Source organism: Cebus imitator, unplaced genomic scaffold (genome assembly GCF_001604975.1).
Source record: "Cebus imitator isolate Cc_AM_T3 unplaced genomic scaffold, Cebus_imitator-1.0 Scaffold261, whole genome shotgun sequence".
Taxonomy (NCBI): domain Eukaryota; kingdom Metazoa; phylum Chordata; class Mammalia; order Primates; family Cebidae; genus Cebus; species Cebus imitator.
This window is the reverse complement of record NW_016107576.1, coordinates 1,474,769-1,498,396: the sequence shown is the minus strand read 5'-3', so window position 1 is coordinate 1,498,396 and position 23,628 is coordinate 1,474,769. Positions and strand designations below refer to the sequence as shown.

Genomic DNA, 23,628 nt, shown 5'->3' with positions numbered 1-23,628 from the left:
CATGTTGCTCAGGCTGGTCTTACTTAAACTCCTGGACTTAAGCAATCTTCCCGCCTCACTCAGCCTCCCAAAGTGCTGGGATTAGAGGTGTGAACCACCATGCCCAGCCTGAATTTTAATTTTCTAATCTCATTGTGTGTGTGTTCTTTTCATTTTTAGTAGGTCTCCTTCAAATTGCAAAATCCTGGTCTCATAATCCCTGTAGGTGTACAAAGACAATGTTTTACACCAAAGAGGGAAAAGATACTTTGGTGGCACATATGGCTAAGCAGTAGTCTGACTGTGACACTCGAGATGCTGAAGACTGAGTTTCTAAATCTAATGTTTCTGAGAAATGGATAGAAAGATAATTTCATGCCTGCCCACCTTTGGAAACAAAGGGAAACTTCTTTTAAAAAAAGGCTGTTGGCTTTTTACAGTGGCTCACCCCTATAATCCCAGAACTTTGGGAGGCTGAGGCAGGAGAATTGATCACACCATTGCACTTCAGCCTGGGCAACAGAGTAAGACCTCATTGCAAAATAAATAAATAAATAAAATAAAAGAGGCAAACATACTGGATATACATGGAAATTACTACTTGGGCGAAACAGAAAAAAAAAATGGAGACAAAGGACATACACCATGTTTCTATAGACACATCCTTGAATTTATGCTTGCTTTGTTGTATATTACTTTTTCTCATAATTGTTTCAAAGGTTAAAGCTTAAATAGATATATAACCCCAGATAATCATTTTATCTCATGAAGAGAACTGCTTGACATTGGCTAGGGGAGAATCACAAAAGTGATATAATACTGAAAAGTATAACTTGTAATGAAAATTAAAGACTCAAAATTTATTCTATCTGGGAAGAAAATCAGCAAAAGAGAACAAAGATCTAGGGCTCACCCTGACTGCCCAGAGAAGGAGAAAGATGTTTCCCACTGTGTGGTTCAAAACCAGCCTCTGCCTGACATATGTCTCAAACATCATTCTTGATGAGGCAATACAGTGACAAGAGCTCAGGTTGTGTCCAAGGTTTGAAAGCAAGAGAGAGGAAAAAGGAAAAGGAAAGATAGGAAGGAAAGGGAAGAGAGAAAAATGAAAAGGAGAGAAGAGAACGGAAGGGATAAAAAGGGATGGGGCATGAAGAAAAACAAAAAACTAAGAAACATTGGAGGCTTTTCAGATGAATGTCAAGATGTTCCCGAGTTACCCAAAATGACCTAGCTTATTTAATTAGAATTAACATACCAGAAAAGATCCAGGGTTTGATGTAGGTGATCATAGTTATGCAAATGTTTTGAGACTGGGCTGGTTCATGGGTTTTCTCCAGAAGGTCCCAGATGTCAATATATCCATCTTCTCGGCCGATATAGAAAACTCCGGGCCGAGTCAGGGACCAGTGGCCTGAGGTGTACATTTTTGGTGCACAGCATGACTGAAGGAGGGGTCCAGTCTTTAAACAAATTTTTTAAAAAACAAAAAAGACTTTGTTATTATCTGAGGGAAATTCACCATAATGTACGTTAAGTACAACTCAAGCTGGCTATCATCATCTAACAACAAAATTATGGCCACTAGGAAGTCTTACTTTTATTTGTTGTAGGGTTTTTCTATAATACCAGATTTTCATTCTGTTTTCACAAGCCATTTTTAGTTGTTCTTCAGAAAAGATTAAACCTTCCAATTAAGTTGTTGAAGTTTCTAATAATCCTGCTTCTAAACCCACTACTGCTTCTAACCTCACGACTATTTCTGTGGAGATTGGTGAACATTAGATAAGTAAAGATTATAAAGACATTCTGCTTATGCCTTTATTTTGCTCTCAGATATGTATATCCCATGGAAACAGCTCAGTAAACAGTAGACAGTAAAACAAATGAAAAGTCTGACAGTTCCAGCTAGGTACTGCATGTTGAAAATCAACAACAGAATTGGCAAATTCTCATATAAAGTGACTTCAGATGGAAGCAGTTGATAGCCTATAAATACAATAGGAAGAGATTTTAGACCATCTAAGCATCATGCAATCATCTTCTCTTTTTTCTACCATGGGGTAATCTGCCTTCTTAGGGAAGTTTTCAAAAGTGATAACAGAATGTGCTTTCTACCCACTTCAGGCTTCATCTATTGACCAGGGGTGCTCCTTTCCCTACTTACATCTGCAGAGACTAAACTAAACCATGGAGCTACCTCTCACTCTCCAATACATGTAGGAGAGATTTTCCTGTGAAGAAAGAATGCTGCAGATTCATGGACTCCTTGGAGGCGACATTTCAAACTTGTTCTCTTTGTCTACTTCTCCCAGCACCTTGAGTTTCTATAATCAGATTCCTGACCCTGGCATAGTCTTTGGACAATCATGCCTGAATTTCCTTTAACTACAAAACTTGCTAATTGAAAAAAAAAAAATCAAACATACAGAAGTACACTGGTATAAAGCAGAAGTTCTTTTGTTGATGGCCATTTAAGTAGTTTCTAAATTCTTTTCAGTGATAAATATACAGTTTTTGAGTATTTGTATGTGTCAGAGTTTCAGAAGTGGAACTGTTAGGTTAAATATATATATATTTATATACATATATATGTATACCAACTTTGAAATATATATGTGTTTGTGTATAATTTCATTATATGCATATATACGTATATATAGTTTCAGGTTTTGATAATCTCAAATTGCTCACCAAAGAGACATGTCAATTTATAATCCCACCAAACATACTAATTTCCCCACACCCTTGCCTCACTGGAGTTTATCAGTCTTTCTAGTTTTTGGTAGTTTATCTCCTATCTGCCTGTATCCAGCCCCTCTCCCAATCCTTACCACACTCTTGCTGCCTCCCTTTAACCACTGTATGTCTCTGGACAGGCGAGGGTCTGCCTGCTGACGGACCCTCAGCTTACTCACTCCCACTTTCTGAACCTGCTAACATATTCCTGGTGCAAAGGGAAAGATGACAAACCCAGTGTTTCTCCTTGCACTTCATACAGATTTAGGCATCCCATCTTGTATTTTCAAGAGAGGAAAAAATGCAAGTCAAGGCCAGGTGCGGTGGCTCACACCTATAATCCCAGCACTTTGGGAGGCTGAGGCAAGTGAATCACTTGAGCCCAGAAGTTTGAGAGCAGCCTGGGCAACATGGTGAAACCCTTGTTTCTATTAAAAAAAAAAAAATTAGCCAGGCATGGTGGCGTGCACCTGTCATCCCAGCTACTCAGGAGACTGAGATGGGAAGTCGAGCCTGGGAAGTCGAGGCTGCAGTGAGCAGGATCACCCACTGCATTCCAGCCTGGGCAACAAAGTGAGACCCTAGCCCCCAACCCCCAAAAATGCCCACAGTAGATATTCCAAGACTGTTAAGTTTTGGAGAACAAGGAGCTTTTAAATTGTTTTCTTCCCTCAGGAAGGAAAAACAAACAAATGTGTTTTCAAAAGGATTACAGTGGTTTTCCTGACAAGCTGGAGCCCTGGCCATCTGTTCTAATTCTCTAAAAAGTGTCCCAAAGGCATTTTTGTCAGAACATAACAGTTCCTCTTGTCTTTCTCAATAACAAAGGACCACATACCCACACCTCCATTTTGCAGGCAACTTACCATGACACCTTCTTTCCATATGGCCACGTTCCACCCTCCAACTGTGAGAATAATGTCATTGTAGAAAGGTGATCTCTGAATAGTGTGGACAGTTCCATCATGAATGGTGTGGATGCTCACTGGCTTCTTTGCTGTTGGAGAAAGAAGGCCATCTCATCTTTAATAACACTGTTTGCATTAGCACAGTGAAGAATGGAAAGACCTCCAATGGACAGACAGAGCCCCATGAATGGGGTCCAGGAGTAGAGAACTAGAGGCCAGCTGGGGTGAACAGATCTGTCAGGGGATGGTTGCTTCTCTTATTATGGATTCTCCAGGGAATATCCAATCAAGGTCACTTTTCAAGCTCAAAGGAATACTTTGTGTTATTCATTTACTCATTTATTAATTAACTCAATTAGTCAATAAATATTTATAGATTGCCTATATGTAATACCAGGTACTGTAGCTGGCTGGGTAGACAATGGTTAGTAAACAAACATGATCCTGCCCCGAAGGAGCTTACAGTCCAGTAGGAAAGATAGAATTTCAATAAACACATCCCAAAGTATACAATTTAAAAATTGTGAAAAGTGTTGCAAAGGAAAAAATATTGCAAGTACAAGGGGATTTGTAATTTAGACTGAACGGTCAGAAAAGACTTCTATGAAGATGTGTTACATAGGCCTGAATAGCAGTTCAACACAGGAAGATTTTGGTGTGAAGGAACATTCCAGACAGTGGAAACATACACCAAAGTCCTGAGGACAGAAGTGTTTAGTGCTTTTATGCATTTGAGGAAGGCACCCTGACTGCAACCTGGTCATCTCAGTGTGAGACATGAAACAAACGGGGACTAGGAGGGTACAGGCCATGTTGGGCCTTCCAAGAAAGGAGTTCAGATTACACTCTAAGTGTCGTGTGCTGTAATGAGTCCTTTAGGTCTCCAAGTGAGACAATTTGATTGACGTTTCTGAAAGAGTCTGGTTGTTGTGGGGAGAATGTATTAGAGGCAGGTAAAAGCAGAAGAAGCTGCAGTGGCAGTTCTGGTGAGAGAGATGGTGGTGTGAACTAAGGTGCAATGGAGAAGAAGAAATATTTGTGAACTAGAATTGACAGGACTTGGAGACAGCTTGAAGACAGAGCTGAAATGCTGAGAATGACAGCCAGGTTTCTGATAAGAGCCATGGCACTTCCATTTGTTCCAAGTGGGAAGCTTTATAGGTTCAAATGTTAAGATCAAGAGTTCATTTCTGCCCCAGGCCCCCGGGGTCTTCCTGCTTCTCTGGTCTCTTTACTCAGATAACAGGATTCTGCTTGAGTTTCTTCTTCCTGAGGGTTGGCTGCAGAACTGAATCCTCTAAATTTCTTGTTGCCTACAACCCTATGCCCCAGGGATAACCATAAAAACATATGCCTGTCAAGGCCAAACCACAATGTCTAACCACTTTATACTAATGTCTTCTGAATTTTATCATATTAATTGCTATGTGAGAGATGGGGTACTTCCCCCCAGAACACTCATGGCATATTAGGCAGAAAAAGATGTACTAAATCTTATAAGAAGCTCATAAAGTAGGGTTTTAAACAAGTATTTTTCCACTCAAGTTCAAAGTAGCATTATTCACAATAGCCAAAATGTAGAAGGAATCCAAGTATCCATTGAGGGATGAATGGATAAGCAAAATGTAGTTACACATACAATGGAATGGTATTCAGTCCTGAAAGGGAAGGAAATTCTGATCCATTCTACAACATGTATAAAGCTTGAGGACATTATGCTAAATGAAATAACCCAGTCACAAGACAAATACTGCATGGTTCTAGGGTAGTTGAATTCATAGAAACAGAAAGTAGAATGATGGTTGCCAAGGGCTGGGGGAAGGGACAAATGAGGAGTTAGTATGTAGTAGGTACGGAGTTTCCATTTTGCAAGAAGAACAGAATTCTAGAGATTGATTGCACAACATGAATGTACTTAATACCACTGAACTATACTTTTGAAATTGGTTAAGATGGTAAGTTTTATGCTTATGTGTATTTTACCACAGTTAAAACATTTTTTAAGTAAAAATAAGTAAAAATTTAAACGTAGCTTTTCTGGATTAAAAAAAAAAAAAAGGTGAATTTTTTCCAACCAAACCCCTTACTTAAAGAGAGCACAGAAGACACACTTCTGAGGCCATCTTGAAGTGATCTAGAAGATTCCTGGTGAGGCCCAAGACCCCTAGAAACTAGCAGCTTTCTTCTTGCTGCTGCTCCTGTTTCTCAGAGCCTGGGTCTGTCCTCTGCGTTAGTGAGCTTCCCTAGACACCACCTCACTCCACAGAGCAGGGCCCTCTAAGGACTGAAATGATGACCAATGATAGTGATGTTGACAATTGTAAGGTTTGCACTTTAAAATAACATTAGATGTTCTCAGCCCATAAAAATTTTTCTATTCTTTTTTCCTTTGAAAGACCTTAGTGTCATTTATCAATGAATGGAGCTGTCCTTAAATTATTAAATGGACTGCCAGAGCCTCCAGGCCAGGTTATTATAAACAAATTACAATAAATGAGAAAGCCATTTTTCAGAGTCATTATCTAATGCTGGAGGCAGTATAGAGCAAAGACTCTGGCAGCAAACTGCCTGTGTTCAAATTTTGGCAAGGCCACCTACAGTAGCTACCCATAGGGCTGCTATGGGGACTACTCGAGTTATCCATAGAAAGTACCTGGCACATGACATGTACCGATTTGTGAGTTCAGTACCTGACATGATTATGTCAACTACCATCATTCAGCATGCATTTATTTTGGCTTGTAACTTAGATAATCTGGAAAGTTTGTTTGATTTGGGCTTCCTTATCACACACATCTCAGTTAAGGTAATCTGTCTCTGAGAAGTTTCTTCTTAAAAACCTGTTTGTCATGGGCCCCCTCCAAAGCAGTTTAGGCAGTCTAGGAGGAGGTGGTGCCCCAAGAAAATCTCTGAGATGGCGAAGAATCAGTGTCCCCTGTGCACAAGCTAGTCATGGCATCAGCTTGTGTCTCAGGGGTGTGGTGAAGACTGCTGTCATGTTCTATAATGCCTAGATTAGAGTAAGTGCGCAATGAACATTCATTAATTGTTGAATACATAGATATAGAAGTAAGCATAAAAGAAGTTGAATGTAATTCTTTATATCCAATATCTAATTTTGAATTAAGCTTTAAATCATGAAATTGGGAATGAATAGAAAGTGGAAAATCTAATCCTCTCTCAATGCCCTACTGTTGTCAACAACACACATTTGAGGTTCTAGTCAGGGAAGAAAGTAGGAGTATTTTGGCTGCAAGATTAAATGGTTACCCTGAAGGCACAGCTGACAGTCTTCTCAGATCTTAAGACAGACTCTGATTTCTGGAACCACAGTAGGAGTGAGGCTGGGAGGTGACAGGTGAAGACCTGAGCTCCAGTAGCTGTCCCCTACAAGCTGTGGCTCTGACTTCTCGCCCCTGTTAGTCACTCACACTTCCACTCTCATGATTGACCAGATCCCTTCTGCAAGGAGTCTAGATGCTCTACCACACTGCTCCCTCACAGTGTTCTGAAGCCTTCTTGCCAGTCTTTGTCTGCCTAACCATCCCAGGAGCTACCTCTTCCTTTGTTTATGGTTATCCCAAACTGTGAAACACAGTTAAAATATATTTTCACGCCATGGCAAAATTCAAAGCTTTAAAATGAGTAGTTACAATTGTAGTGAGCCCCAAGGCTCTGAGCCTACTAAAGACAGGGAGCTTTCCTTATTGGGGTGCCTGTACTCCCGACTGCGGTTCCTTCTCACACCTGGATGTGACCCACATGCTTCTGTTCAGCTCTCCAGAGACTCAGGTTCTGGGAGCAGCAGACAAGAAGACACAGCCTGTCCTAGCCCCAAAGGAGGAGCCTGCAGTCCCTTTTCCTGTACTCGGCGGGGATCTTCTAGATATCATACATTTGCTTATAATCTAACATTGACTCAGCTTTTCCATATAGATGAATTACCAGGTTATTGAATTATTGAAACAGCTTTTTATTTTTAAATTAAATCACTCAAGTTTCTCAGTCATTTAGGCAACATATAGGTCAGTGCTCCTCAAATTTTGGTGTGAAAACAAATACCCTGGAAAATCTTATTAAAATCCACATTCAGATTCAGTAGGCCTGGGGTAGAATCTAAGACTTTTTATGTGTATTTCCAGCAAGCTCCCAGGTGACGACTATGCTGCTTATTCAAGGCCTCCACCTTATTATTCAGTACCTTAGGAGCCCTCCCTTCCATTAGCAAGAACAGGGTGACTCTGTACTGCATATGATTCCCTTGGATAGTTTAAATTAAAAGGAACATCTTAGTAATAACAGGACAATCACAAAACTTACGCATATGTCGGCCAGTTTCAGGATCTTTTTCCATTTTCCAATCTGTGTATATCACTTCGCCATCCTAAAAATATTACAGGTTCCTGATGAGTACAATGACAACTTAGGAGACAAAAGACCTCACACTCACATGCTAAGACTGACTGTTAACCAAAACAAATGCAAAACAACAAGTCAATTTAATCAAATAATAATTTAATCCAGTGGGGGAGAGGGAAAGTCTCAAAATAAGTGCTCAATTTTATATGGAAAAACCAATGAATTTGTTGTTTTTATCTACATATAATCAAGTGGAGAACATGACAGTTCTGCAGGTACTCCATCTGGGACAAGAGTCCCAACCTCTGGGCATCCAATAAAGGAAGGGATTGTTGATCCATAAAGGGAAGGATCCATTAAGGGAGGGATCAGCCCATCTTATTCAGTGACTAGTTTTCAGCCTGTTAGAAAGTCAATTCTTAATATATATTCGTGGAATAAGAGGGAAAGAGGGGCTATGAATGCATATATGGTAGTGATTACTACTTTTCAGGTTGAGAATAGGAAATGTAAAGTTCAATCTAAATAAAATAGCAAGTGATATATATTCTTATTCTGGCTCACAGTCATTTTAACGAGAGGGGAAGGCAAATGGACCTAGTGTAAGAAGAGGAAGAAACAGCTATGCAAATGGGAGAGAAAACCAATGAGGTGGGAGAGGTTTACAGAAAATAATTAGTCCCTTGCTGTTGTCTGATGGATCAGAAAACTGAGGCTTGGAGAGGTTAAATGACTCGCTCCAGGTCACCTCAGGCAGTCTCCTAATTCCTATGTTTCTTTACTGGATGAGAAGAGAAAAACACAGGAGTTTGTATAAAAAGCGAGATGGACTGGGATCTGTAGGCAAGGAAGAGGAGATGAGAGTATATTTGGTTTATGCAAAGGGAAGGATAAATTCACTGGGGACAGGGTCACTCATTCACCTTCTGTGCTTTTATTCATCTATGCTAATTCATTTAACAGACAAGGACTATATTTGGTGATCTGGTGTTAGAAATTCCAAGTCTGGGCCGGGCACAATGGCTCACATGTGTAATCCCAGCACTTTGGGAGGCCAAGGCGGGAGGATCATGAGGTCAAGAGATCGAGACCATCCTGGCCAACATGGTGAAACCCTATCTCTACTAAAAATACAAAAATTAGCTGGGCGTGGTGGCACGCACCTGTAGTCTCGGCTACTCGGGAGGCTGAGGCAGGAGAACTGCTTGAACATGGGAGGCGGAGGTTGCAGTGAGCCAAGATTGCGCCACTGCACTCCAGCTTGGCACCTGGTGACAGAGCAAGACTCGGTCTCAAAAAAAAAAAAAAAGAAAGAAATTCCAAGTCTGCGGACAAGCCCTCTCGCCACTCACAGTCCTCACAGTCTAAGGAAGCAGATAGATGGGTACATGTTTTGCTAATCTGTGGCCATGTGGCACATCACCCTCAGGGATACTTCTTGAGCACTCAGTGCTTGCCAGTGTTCTTAGGAGCTTTATGGATGTGACCCTCAGCCCTAGCCAAATTCCTGTAAGAGGGTTATTAATATCTCCTGGGTCTCACAGCCAGTACATGAAACACTGAAACTGAACCAAGTCAACGAGGAATAGTGGAACCAATTTAAAATATGTGTGTTGAATGCTCATCACATTGTAAGCCACCTAGCTGGAAACCTTTACATCCTTCTCTAGCCACTTCTGTAATTCTGTTACCCAATTCCACTTCCCTGATCCCTGTGTTGACATTCTTGGCCCCACTGCTCAGGACCTTTTCATTTCTGGGCTGGCCCACCTGAAATCACTGCCTGCCTGGTTTCTCCCCCTCCAGAGTTTCACTCCCTTCCCTCAGTCCACAACCAGCCAGTCGAGATCCCGGAAAGGCCTCCCTGAAGATCTCTATCCAAAATAGATGGATCAGCTGTGTCAAAAGTTGGTAGAATCTTCCACTGGAATGCCAACCCTATGAGGGCAGAGAATTTTGTCTGCTTGTTCACTGCTATATTCCCAGAGTCAAGAGCAATGCCTGGCATATATTAAATGTACAGTGAGTATCTGTTGAGTGATGAGTAAAGAAATTCCAAGCAGGGCAAGGGCTCCAAAGGAAGGCAAGAGTTTGTATTAGGAGATGAGAAAAAAGGCCGGGCGCAGTGGCTCACGCCTGTAATCCCAGCACTTTGGGAGGCCAAGGCAGGCGGATCGCCTGAAGTCAGGAGTTCGGGACACGACTGGCCAACATGGTGAAACCCCGTCTCTACTAAAAATACAAAAAAAATTAGCTGCGCATAGCGGTACACACCTGTAATTTCAGCTACTCAGGAGGCTGAGGCAGGAGAATCACTTGAACCTGGGAGGTGGAGGTTGCAATGAGCCAAGATCGTGCACTGCACTCCAGTCTGGGTGAAGAGTGAGACTCCATCTCAAAAGAAAAAAAAAAAGAAGAAAAGAAAAGAAAAAAAGAGACTGGGTACAGTGGCTCATGCCTGTAATCCCAGCACTTTGGGAGGCTGAGGCAGGTGGATCACGAGGTCAAGAGATCGAGACCTTCCTAGCTAACATGGTGAAACACCATCTCTACTGATACTACAAAAATTAACTGGGCATGGTGGTGTGCGCCTGTAGTCTCAGGCACTCAGGAGGCTGAGGCAGGAGAATTGCTTGAACTCAGGAGATGGAGGTTGCAGGGAACAGAGATCACGCCACTGTACTCCAGACTGGCAACAGAGCAAGACTCCATCTCAAAAAAAAGGAGGGGGATACAATTTATACAGAATCTTATAGGCCATGGTGTGAAGAGTCTGGATTTTATTCAACTCAATTTTACCGAGTTGTCACTGAAAAGTTTGAGCAGTGGGGGCTGTCATGCTTTAATTTCTGCTTTAAGATCTTGCAGTCATTGATCGTTCTAAATCTGGTCTGATGGTGTCACTCCCCTGCTTTAAAATTTTGGTTGCACAAAAGACAAATATTGTACAATTCCACTTATATGAGGTATCTAGAATAGTCACATTTATAGACACAGAAAGTAGATGGTGGTTACCAGTGGGTGGGGAAAGAAAGGAATAGGGAGTTATTATTTAGTGGGTACAGAGTCCCAGTGTGGGATGAGGAAAAGTTCTGGACATGGATGGTGGTGATGGCTGTACAAAATGAATGTACCTTTCCAACAGATTATAGAACTCCTTTGGGGAAGGAGTTTCTTAATACCACCAAATTGTACATTTAAAAATGGTTAAGATGATAAATTTAATGTTTATGGTAAATGACTTAAGATAAATTTTAATTTTATGTTACATGTTAAATGATTTATTTAAGATAAATTTTATGTTACATATATTTTACCACAATTAAAAATATTTTTAAACTTTGCTGTGAAAACCAAGTTATAAATCACATATTTATTTGGTAGTGTCCCATTGCTTACTAAATGAAACTCAAATTACAAATTAACATAGCAGGAAAGGTCCTTCAGTATTGGATTCCAACCAAGCACTCTAGGTACACCTTTCTCTCTTACACCAAACTATTTCACTATGTCCAGAGAAATTCTGGACTTTCATAACTCCAAAATATTGTTCAGGAAGTAACTTGCTATTTGAAATTCCTTCTCAACTTCCAATGTCCAACCAGCTTGTGGGTCACCTTCCCCAAGCTCCTTCTTCCTATTGGAATGGTCTCTGGACTGGTGTTGGTATTTATCATGTGTCTGCTCCTTGACTAGGCAGAGAGTGCCTTGAGGAGAGAGGGACCATGATATTCACTTCTGATTCCAGCCCCCAATGCTGTGCCTGAGACACAGTTACGTTCTCCAGAGCTTGTGGAATTGATTACTTTCCTCTTCATACCTAAGTGTGGATGCAGATTGCAAACTGGTGAGACTGAGCTACGGCATCTTCCCATGGTGACTTGGCCTGGGAGAGATACTCTGTCTCTATTTCAGGAAAGAGAGTCATGAGTGAAAAGAGCATCTCTGCCTCCATATGACTGTAGAATTCTGAGCCTCATTTCTTCTTTTATATAATGGCAATAATAATATCAACCTTGCAGGATTACTGGGATTAAATGGGATATAATTTGGAAAATAACTTGGCACAGACACTGATACACAGAAAATGTCCAGTAAATGTGAGCTCACTTTGGTTATTATTACAGTATGTCCTTAGAAAATGGCAGCCATTGCCATTATTATATCCAATTGTTATTTATCTTTTGAATTGAGTTTTTTACCGTCTTTTCTACTAGACTGTGTTGGCCCAACAAAACAGTACATTTTCTTAGTAAATCTCTAACACTTACTATGGTTTCTTCCAAATGAGAAAGGTATTTGATGAATATTTGCAGACTAAACAATACATTATTAGCTAAAAGCATATGCAGTTTTATAGATTTTTCCACAACTGTTCAGGAACATTTTAAAGGTGAATCTATGAGGTATCAAAGTTAAAAATATTTAATGCAAACAAACATACTAAAATATGTAAACGGTATAATTTATGTCTTTACACAGCAAAAATATACAATAAGACGTTATAATAATATATTTCAGTGTAAATAATTATTAATTTTAAAAGCTAATAATCCCAATTTACCTCTGTTCCCACAAAGAACTTTGTGCAGAAGTCATCTATTGGCTTGAGAAGATTGGCCATCCCACTTTCTAGATTATGGTATGGGTTCATTTCTCCTGCCTTCACTGTTTTGCTCTGTGTTAACGTTTTGTCTTTCAGGGGAATGTGGGTAAAAGAAATACATATTTACAGTGAAACATCTTTTAAAACATAGACAGTTTACACTTTCTGCCCCTTGCCACCCACATTTGCCCCATTCCCTTCCCAATGTAATGGGCATAAGTCCAAGCATTTTAGATTTCCAATTTAGCAGCAGAACCCTTTTTTGTTCCAAACCAAACATCAATGACTGTACTGTATTGTAGCTCTAGCTGTACATGCACGTAGTGTATAGCATAGCTAATCTGGGGACTGAAACACAAACATCATTGGCAACCTGTTTCTTCTTAGAAGTATTTGATGTTACCTTGTTTTAAAAATCTTTTTGTACTCTAAAATTAATAAATGGTATTTATATAAGCTTTGGAGAATAGAGGAAAGTGTGAGTAAAAAGAACAAAAATCATCCATTATCACGTCTCTCAGAGATAATATTAAAATATTGTGACTTATGAATATATAAACTTAAAAAAAAGTGGATCATATCCTATTTTAGTTTTGTATACTTGTTTTCTGTTCTCTTAATGCTATGTCTTCAACATTTTCCCAGGTAACTTATTAGTTTTTCAAAATATGATAATGATAATCAATTCCTGGGAAAGACGGTAGAGAAATATATGCTCATAAAACCCTCCTCTCATCACACTTCCTCAATATGTCCTCTGAGTTATATTACTCAGGAGGAAATCATAAAAACCATAAAACCAACCAACCAACAGACAAATGAAAACTAAAACAGGAGAAGAAAACTTCAGCTATACCAAAAAGACATATTACATTTCAAAAAACTTTAGCATGATTCTGGATAAAACTTAAAAGTGATTGTCATGATTTAGTTGACACAGTCAACCTATACTTTTATTGTCTGGGATCTATATGTTTTGAGAGGTATCTTTTCCCACTAAGTAAGACATCAAAAATCAATATAAAAATGAACCAAACATCAAACTAGATCTTTAAATATCTGTATTACAAAGTGTAAACCAACATTTCAAATATGACTAGGCATATTCAATCACATTGTTCTTATTAAAATATATTATTTATAATACATGTAAGGAAGAGCAAGAAGGCATTTTGTATCCATTTAATATATACAATTAAAATAATTAAGATATTTATTTCAAATTCTTCACTCTTCACTTCAACGTCTGTTCCTCTCTTTAAATCATGTACACAAATACATTAGGGAAGTTGAATATGTATGTAATTTGTAAATACATACATACACAAACACACACACACACACACACACACACACACACACATTGAGAATCTGTACTCAAAAATGTTAAATGAGGGGGTGTAGGATTAAAAGTGTGAAGACTTCTGTTCTAACAAGGGGAGACAAGACCCTGATCTATAGGGCTACAACTGATAATGAAAAGGAAAAGATACATGTAAAGGAAAACATGATTATCCTGAATGAGAGACTGGATGTAGAGGCCTGAAGAGAGAATCAGGTTATCGATTCTGTTCTGGACACATTGACTTTGATAGGGTAGACTGGGTTTAAACCCAGGAGACAGCAAGAGTCAGATGGAGAATTCTCAGCAGAGATAAAAGTTAGAGTCACGCAGGTAGACTGCGTTACCAATGAGGAAAGCAAACAGCTGAAATTCAAGTTCAAGGTACATTCATGAGTAGATGGCAGCAAGGTGAAATGGCGCCAGGAAAGGAAATAGAGGAGAGAAAATTGAAGAAGTGGCAGGATAGAAAAGTGACAAATACTAAGAAAAGTGTGAGCTCCAAGAAAACAGGCTGAGTTAATAGCATTTAATGTGGTAGAGCAGGGGTCCCCAACCTCTGGGCTACAGATACTGGTCTATGGCATGTTAGAAACCAGTCAGCATAGCAGGAGATGAGCAGCAGGTGGGTGAGCGAGCATTACTGACTGAGCTCCACCTCTGTCAGATCACAGCAGTATTACATTCTCACAAACACGAACCCTATTGTGAACTGCACATGCACATCTAGCATGCTCCTTATGAGAAGCTAATACCTGCCCCACCACCTCCCCCTACCACCCCGTGGAAAAATTATCTTCCGCAAAACTGGTCCCTGGTGCCAAAAAGGTTGGGGATGGCTGTGGTAGAGTCAAAGAAAGTGAGGTCAGGGAAAAATGTTATTAACTACGTTTATTCAGAGTTGACAGGAATGACTTTGGATACTTAGATTCAAAATCATCCTCATAGGTCATGGATTTCCCATCCTTTGAGATAGTAATAACAACAGCAACTGACATTTATTGAATGATTACTATGTGCCAGGCACTAAAGTGTGTGCTTTATAGGAGCTATTTCATTCAATCCTCACGAGAACTTCCAAGGTGGTTATGCATTGATCCCCCTCCAAGGATGAGTGAACTGAGGCTCAGAGAGGTTGAGTAATTTATGCAAAGTCTCACACATGGTATCTAACATTTACTGTGTGTTGACTATGTGCTATTTTGAGAGCTTGGTGTATAACTCGTTTCACTTTCATAATGCCCTATGAGGTCGTTCCCTTTATTATTTACTCCCCTAATCTTCCTTACTCTATTTTCAAATAGATTAAAACAAAAAACAACCACCAACTAAGGTACAGAGAGGTAAATAAATAATACATTGTGGCTTTGGGATTTAAACCCAGACCATCAACTCCAGAATCTAACTTCTTAGCTGCTGTGCCACATTGCTTAGAAGAATATATGTAAAGGTTGTAAAGAATATATGTAAAGGCTGGAATAGCCCTCAGGCTGGAATAGCCTTCAGGCTGTAAAGGCTATTCCAACAGAGGAATTCCAAAACCATTTAGAGCAAGGGCTTTCTTATCAGAATAAATACAGAATTTCTTAAAGTGACCACTTAGAAGAGCACGGATTGTCATGGACCAAAAATGGCAGACAAAGGGTGGGTAGTCCCTGGCTACTAGATGGTAACAGAGTACCAGCCACTGACACAAAGTCTGAACAGGCCTCAAGAGAAAATGGTGGGATGGCAAGGACTTGTGATACACAGTCAAAGGAGAACAAGCACAGGATCAAGAATCAAAATGTGATCAACAACCTTATGAGTATATTCTAGTTAACAGGGCCAAGTGTTCCCAGAATGGATGGATAGTTGGCAGTGTGACCAAAGGAAATCTGAAATACCATAGTTGATCTCAAAATCCTGAAAGCTGGTCATTCACACAGGAGGCAGATCAGGGCCATATAGTGACCTTCCCTCTAAGATCAGGAAAAAAACAGGGATGTCCACTGTCACACTTCATTTAACATTCTGGAGGCTCTACACAGTACAATCAGGTAAGAAAAAAAATAGTCATCCAGACTAGAAAGAAAGTAAAACTGTCTTTATTTGCAAATGATATTATCATCTATATAGAAAAATCAGTATGTCTAAAAGAAGCCACCATAACTAGTAAGAGATTTTAGCAAGATTTCAGGACATAAAATCAATATTCAAAGATAAATTGTAGGCCGAGCACGGTGGCTCACGCCTCCCAAAGTAATTCCAGAACTTTGGGAGGCTGAGGCAAGCAGATCTCCTGAGTTCAGGAGTTTGAGACAGCCTGGCCAACATGGTGAAACCCCATCTCTACTAAAAATACAAAAATTAGCCGGGTGTGATGGCACATGCCTATAGTCCTAGCTACTTGGAAGGCAGGAGAATCACTTGAACTCAGGGGGCAGAGGTACAGTGAGCTGAGATCATACCACTGCACTCCAGCCTGTGCGACAGATCAAAACTCTGTCTCTAATAATAATATTAATAATAATAATAAATTGTATTTTTATACACAGGCAATGAACAATTGGAAATTAAAAAATTTTAAGTACCATTAATAAGAGCATCAAAAAATATGAAGAACTTAGAAATAAACCTCTCAAAAGAGGTGAAAGATTTATACACTGAAGAGTACAAAAATCACTGAGAATTTAATGACCTAAATACATGAAGAGATATACTGTGTTTATGTGTTAAAACTCATTTTGTTAGATGCTAATTCTCATAATATTGACCTACAGATTCAAAATAACCTTAGTCAAAATCCTAGCTAGCTTCTTACGCATAACAAGCTCTTTCTAAAATTCACATGGAAAAGCAAAAAAAAACCTCCAACAGTAAAAAGCTACTTTAAAAAAAAAATATTTGGAGGACTAACACTATCTAATTTCAAGACTAATTATAAAGCTAGCATAATCAAAACAGTGTGATATTGCTCTAAAGACAGGTCAATGGAACAGAACAGAGTTTAGAAATAGACGTAATTACATACATACAAGTGATTTTTGACAAAGGTACAAAGCAGTTCAGTAGAGAGGATGGTGTATTCAACAAATGGTGTGGGGATACCATATACAAAATAATGAACTTTGATCCATAACATATATCATTCACAAAAATTAACTCAAAAGTAATCATAGACCTAAATATGAAACCACAAAACTTCTAGAAACATTAGGAAAAAAATTGGCAACTATAGGCTAGGCAAAAATTTCTTAAATTCAACATCAAAATCAGGATCCACAACAAGAATAAACTGATAAACTGCACTTCCCCAAAATTAAAAACTTCTGATTTTCAAAAGACTGCTAAGAGATGAAACAACAAATTGCAAACTAGGAGGAAATATTTTCAAATCACATATCACTAGTCCTGAGAAAAAACTAGTATATAAAATATATTAAGCTGTCTCATAATTCAATAATAAGAAAACAAACAGGCTGGGTGCGGTGGCTCATGCCCATAATCCTAGCACTTCGGGAGGCCAACTTGGGCAGATTGTTTAAGGACAGGAGTTTGAGACCAGCCTGGCCAACATGGCAAAACCCTGTCTCTACTAAAAACACAAAAATTAGCCAGGCATGGTGGCACACACCTAAAATCCCAGCTACTCGGTTAGCTGATGCATAAGAATCACTTGAACCTGGAGGCAGAGATTGCAGTGAGCCAAGATCGTGCCACTGCACTCCAGCCCGGGTGGCGGAGTGAGACTCGGTCTCAAAAATAAAAATAAAAATAAAAATAAAACAAACAACCCAACTGATAAATGGGAAAAAGATCTGAACAGACACTTATCCAGGGAAGATAAAAAGGTGGCAAAAAAACGTGAAAATCTGCTTGACAACTTTAGTCATTAGGTAAGCGTAAATGAGATATGACCATGTATACTTAAGAATGGTTAAACTAAAAAGATTACCCATATCAACTGTTGGCAAGGATGTGGAGAAAATGGAACTCTCCATACATTGTAGTGGGAATGTAAATGGTAAAACTAGAAAATGCCTTAGCAGTTTCTGAAAAAGTTAAACATATGCCTGCCATATAATACAGCCATTCTATTCCTAGGGATGCACCCAAGAAAATATGAAGGCGTATGTCCATACAAAGACTTGTATATGAATGTTTGTAGAAGCTTTATTTGTAATAGGCCTAAGCTGAAAACAATCTAAATGTTTATCAACAGGTGAATGGATAAACAACTGTTGTATATTCATACAATGAAATGCCACTCTAATAAAAAGGATTCATTCAGACAACATGAATTAATTCTAAAATAATCATGCTTATTAAAAGAAGCCAGATTGGGCCAGGCGCGGTGGCTCATGCCTGTAATCCCAGCACTTTAGGAGGCCGAGGCGGGTAGATCACGAGGTCAAGAGATCGAGACCATCCTGGTCAACATGGTGAAACCCTGTTTTTACTAAAAAATACAAAAAATTAGCTGGGCATGGTGGCGCGTGCCTGTGATCCCAGCTACTCAGGAGGCTGAGGCAGGAGAATTGCCTGAACCCAGTAGGCGGAGGTTGCAGTGAGCCGAGATCGCGCCATTGCACTCCAGCCTGGGTAACAAGAGCGAAACTCCGTCACAAAAAAAAAAAAAAAAAAAAAGATTGCTGCATGTGGTGGTGCATGCTTGTAGTCCCAGCTCTTAGGAGGCTGAGACAGGAGAATAGCTTGAGCCCAGGAGTTAGAGGCAGCAGTTAACTATGATCATGCCCCTGCACTCCACCCTAGGTGATGGAGTAAGGCCCCATCTCTTAAATAAATAAAAAGAGTATATACTGTATGACTTACATAAAATTCTAGATAGTGCAAACTAATGTATAGTGATAGAAAGTAGATCCAATGTGGCCTGGGTGTGAGGGAGGTGCTGGAGGGAAGCGTCCCAAAGAGAATTCCTCTTTGAATAAACTTTTGGGAGTGGTGAATATGTTCATTAACTCGATTATGTTGATGGTTTCGTGGATGTGTATGTATGTCAAAAGATATCAAATTGAACACTTTGACAACAGGTAGTTCATTGCATGTCAATTATACCTCAGTGTGGTTGTTAAAAATGAATTTTAAAAACCCCTCACACTTTAAAAGAGATAATGATACCCTTTCTATAAACTAGACAAAGGTAGTCACATCCTCCTGGCCACCTGTTTTCATTAGGTTAAAAAATAATACTAGCACATTTAATAAGTTACCTTTTTACAAATTACATTAACCTCTCTCAGCCTTGATTTTCTTAATTATAAAACAGTAATGGAAATTCCCAGCTTGTAGATTGTTGTGATCATTAGCATCTGTTTTTGCTTACTATAGTATACCCAGGGCCTAGCACAAAGTAAGCAATTCATAAATATCTGTTTAATGAATGAAAGCATGTGCAATAGTAGCACAGTACCTGAGCCATGGCTGGAATGCAATACATTATAACCAATGATTGAATACAAAAGAGGAGGAAAAGAAGGAAGAGGAAGAGCGGTGGAGAAGGCGAAAACTCACATTAGATTCCCTCTAGAATGAAGCAGGCCCTAATAGAGAAACAGCATGCAATGGTTTAATCCTTTGAAAATATCTATAAAAATTTAGTGATTCAAATTTTTTTAGCAGATTTTGGGTTATATTAATAAAACACATGGCTCCAAAGTGAAATTTTGCTCAAGCTGGGTATTAGGTATATGTAATATATTTTTCTTAGATATCCTATCATTTAACTGAACATTGAAAAATTTATAAATGGAAATCCTTTTGATAAAGCAAATGTCTGGGAAATATTTCAATTGCTAGTTATTCTCAAACATTTTCACTATGCATTGTTCTCCAGGTGGGATATTCATGCAGGCCTTTATCTTAATAGTTTTGACAGCTTACATGTATGCCCTTTAATTACTTCAACAAAGATGTGTGGGTTTAGTTGAGATAGATTTAAAAGTCAGTTTTCTTTCTTTATTCAGTTTTATCTTGGTACCATATAAATATTATTTTTAAAAATTATATTCTAATTGAGAATGGTAATTTGTTTCTTGATACTTCATAACTTATTTTGCTAGGCTTCAGATGTGTTTCATTCTATAGCATTATTATTTGAGCACATAACATATTCATTAAGTGGACTTCATTTTCATTTCATGTAATGAGTTTCTGAAGACACATAAATGTGCTCAATAAATATTTGTGAAGCTGAAATGAACTGAATCTTTTTTGTGTACAGGCAGTTTTAATGTGTTGGCAATAGCTACTGTTGCCATTATAAAGTTCCACATTGGAGGGTTTGATTTTTTGTATTCCTTTTAAAAATTAGACTATCCTAGTGGTAACTCACATTAGTCATAATCAGCTACTAACACTCTAACTAGTAAAAAAAATTTTTTTAAATAAGCAAAGGCAGTTACCTTCTGTTTTGTAAAGAAGATGGTCTTCATTCAGGCTTATTCTGGTTGGGCAGTGGTCTAAACTTGTTTCACCCTTGGACAGCCTTATCTTTTGGGAGAACATATAGGAAAGATTATTTCCACATATCCAGAAGTTATCCTTGGGTAATTTATTCTTTCCTTTCCCTTCTGCTCCCAGATTGAAGGAAACCCACATCCTTTTTTTTCTTCCTTTGTCCCTCACATTTCTAGTTGCCTTTCTCCACGGAGAGCACCTAAACCACATTTCTAAACCCAGCCACAAAAAGGAGCTTGTCTGAAGACACATTTCCACATCCCAACTTCTCATGTGTCATTTTCTTTCTGAAGAAAATGTCTTGTATGGTATTCCGTAATACATCCTTAGTAGTTTTAGTATAAAATAATAACTTGTTACCCTGTTCCCTAAATTTTCAGTTAAATGGAACTCCAGAAAGTTGGGCAGGGACCTTGCATCTTCTTGGCCACCTCCAAGTCCTCTCAGGAACACATGCCCTGGAGTTCCAGAAGTGGCCCTGGGCCTGCACTGCATCCTGGTGGCTGGAAAGAGAAACTGTCACACTTCACAGTCTTCCCTCACAGCTCCCTCAGCCCCTTCTCCGTCAGGATGTTTGTTCACATGCTATGCAATTATTTTTAGATGAGTTTGGGATTGTTTGTTTGAACTCTTCATAGCTCAGTAGATCCTACCCACAGTCTTCCAAATTTATAATCTTCTCTTTCCAATTCTTTCCCAGTTACCTCAGCAATATTCTTATTCCTCCATGTTCTCTCTTCCATTGGGAGCAAATATAAAATAATATAATTCTTGTGATACTTATAAATCAGAAGAAAAGTGTTAAGCTTAAAATTAAAACGACATTCTAAAGAAAGATAGCCACCAACGTTTGAAGTCCATTTATATTTTCCACACATATCTCATCCATAGCCACATTTTTCTCAAAACTGCTTTTCTTCAAGCTCTGCCGTGCAATATAAATACAAACAACTTTTCATTCAATTAATTTTCGGTTCTGTTTGGTCATAGGTATTATCAAGCTTTCTGTGCTCTAATATGCCAAAAACATATAGAAGGAACAATATTGGTTCCTTCTACTGATAGGCAAAATATGCAGAATTTTGGCTATAGTAGGGAGGAAAATTAGCTTTTCTGGGCTAACTTGAGCACCAACCAATTTTCAGGCAACTGATATGCAATGGAATAATTGTTACACAAATTGTTTGGAAATTGTGGCTTGTTTGCATAAGAAATATCAATCTTAAGTTCATGGTAATTTTGATTTCTGCCTGGATCTAAAAAGGCATCAAAATAACTTGGTGGGGGGAAGGGAAAAAGGGAAGAAAGGGTTGAAAAACTGCCTTTTGGGTACTATGTTCACTACTTGGATGATGGGTTCAACGGAAGCCCAAACCCCAGCATTATACAACATAACCATGGGACAAACCTGCATGTGTACCCCCTGAAAATTAATAATAAAATAATTAAAAATAATTAAAATATAAAAATAAATAATTTTTAAAATAATTAAAATATCTTAGATGAGTTTGGGGTTGTTTGAACTATTCATAGCTCATTAGATCCTACCCCAGTCCCCCAAATTTATAATCTTCTCTTTCATATTCTTTCCCAATTCTCTTTCCAATTCTATTATTATTTCTTAAAAATAATAATTAGCCGGGCACAGTGGCTCAAGCCTGTAATCCCAGCACTTTGGGAGGCCAAGGCGGGTGGATCACGAGGTCAAGAGATCGAGACCATCCTGGTCAACACGGTGAAACCCCGTCTCTACTAAAACTACAAAAAATTAGCTGGGCATGGTGGCGCGTGCCTGTAATCCCAGCTACTCAGGAGGCTGAGGCAGGAGAATTGCCTGAACCCAGGAGGCGGAGGTTGCGGTGAGCCGAGATCGCACCATTGCACTCCAGCCTGGGTAACAAGAGCAAAACTCCGTCTCAAAAAAAAAAAAAAAAATAAAATAATAATAATAATAATAATAATAAAATAGTGAGAGCTTAAAGCTCTCCCAGGAACTCTGAAACCTATCACTGTTATTGGCACAATTAGATAGTACAACCGAAATGTTTTTCTGCTCCCTTTTTCTGTATATCACAAACATCAGCTATATTAGCAACCATATACTTCTTCATTTTCAACTTTTCACAGTAAATATGTGTAAATCATTATACAATATATACAATATCATGTATCAATTAAAAATACAACTAAAAAAACCTCAATCAAGGAATTTATTGGTTGAATAAACACAAATTGTACAGTCTACTGTTAATTTGAGCTGCTCTACTTTTAGAGAGAGTGTGTATATGTATGTCTATGCATACAAAGTGAATAGCGTATTATGCAAACAGGATGGACTAAACCCCACATTACTTACCTTACTGAGAGGTTTCCAGGAAAGATCTAGATGCAAAAAAGTAGATGGTACATCAAAAGGAATTTCAATACTTTCTTCCTTCTTTTTCTCTGTTGTTTGAGGGGTTAAAGGTTTCTGTGGTCTAATATCCCAAAAACATATTGTACTAAAAAGAAAGTTTATATTTTATTTTTTTATTAAGTACAAACAAGAGATGCAGCCTCAGGACTACCATTAATGCTGCTACATATTAGCATTGTGACCATGGCTATATTTTAATGTATCTGAAACTAAGATTTTTATAAAAGTGGATAGCTTTGTACTTTATATTTTAGAGAATTAAACTGTTTATTGGGTTGTTTAAACAACCTCCCTCATCTTGGGACTAATATTATATATGAGAATTGAGTTTGAAATTGATGCAATCAGTACATTTGATAAATAAATTTGAATTCTGCCCCCTGCCCCCACTTTTTGACTGTTATAAATAATGCTGCCAGTGAACATGTGTGTATATTTGCATTTCTCTTGGTTGTATCTAGGACTGGAATTGCTGGGTTAAATGGTAACTCTGTGTTTAATCTTTTGAGGAACTGCCAGATTGTTTTCCAAAGTAACTGCACCATTTTTACATTCTGTCGGCAATGTGCAATCACTCTAATTTATCCACATCTCTCAATTCACCAGCATTTGTTGCTTTTTGTCTTTTGATTATAGCATCCTAGTGGGTATGAAGTTGTATTTCCTCAAAAGTAGTTTTGATTTGCATTTGTGCTTTTGATACAATATTTAAGAAATTGCCCCTCAATTCAAAGTTATGAAGACACGTGACTATGTTTTCGTCTACGAGTTTTCTAGTTTTAGCTCTTACATTTAGGTCATTATTCCATTTTAAACGTTT

The 23,628-nt window shown here is 38.6% G+C and overlaps 1 protein-coding gene across 1 annotated transcript in view; it reads right to left on the bottom strand.

Moving 5' to 3' along the window:
* Positions 1 to 23,628, bottom strand: part of DNAI3 (dynein axonemal intermediate chain 3) — a 78,345-nt gene that overhangs the window by 5,696 nt on the left and 49,021 nt on the right. The window contains exons 16-21 of the mRNA XM_037728316.1: positions 22,749 to 22,893; positions 20,338 to 20,425; positions 12,550 to 12,680; positions 7,947 to 8,010; positions 3,585 to 3,715; positions 1,238 to 1,442 (exon numbers count right to left, since the gene is read on the bottom strand). Of these exons, the coding sequence (XP_037584244.1) occupies positions 1,238 to 1,442; positions 3,585 to 3,715; positions 7,947 to 8,010; positions 12,550 to 12,680; positions 20,338 to 20,425; positions 22,749 to 22,893 (764 nt within the window). The remainder of the gene's footprint in view (positions 1 to 1,237; positions 1,443 to 3,584; positions 3,716 to 7,946; positions 8,011 to 12,549; positions 12,681 to 20,337; positions 20,426 to 22,748; positions 22,894 to 23,628) is intronic.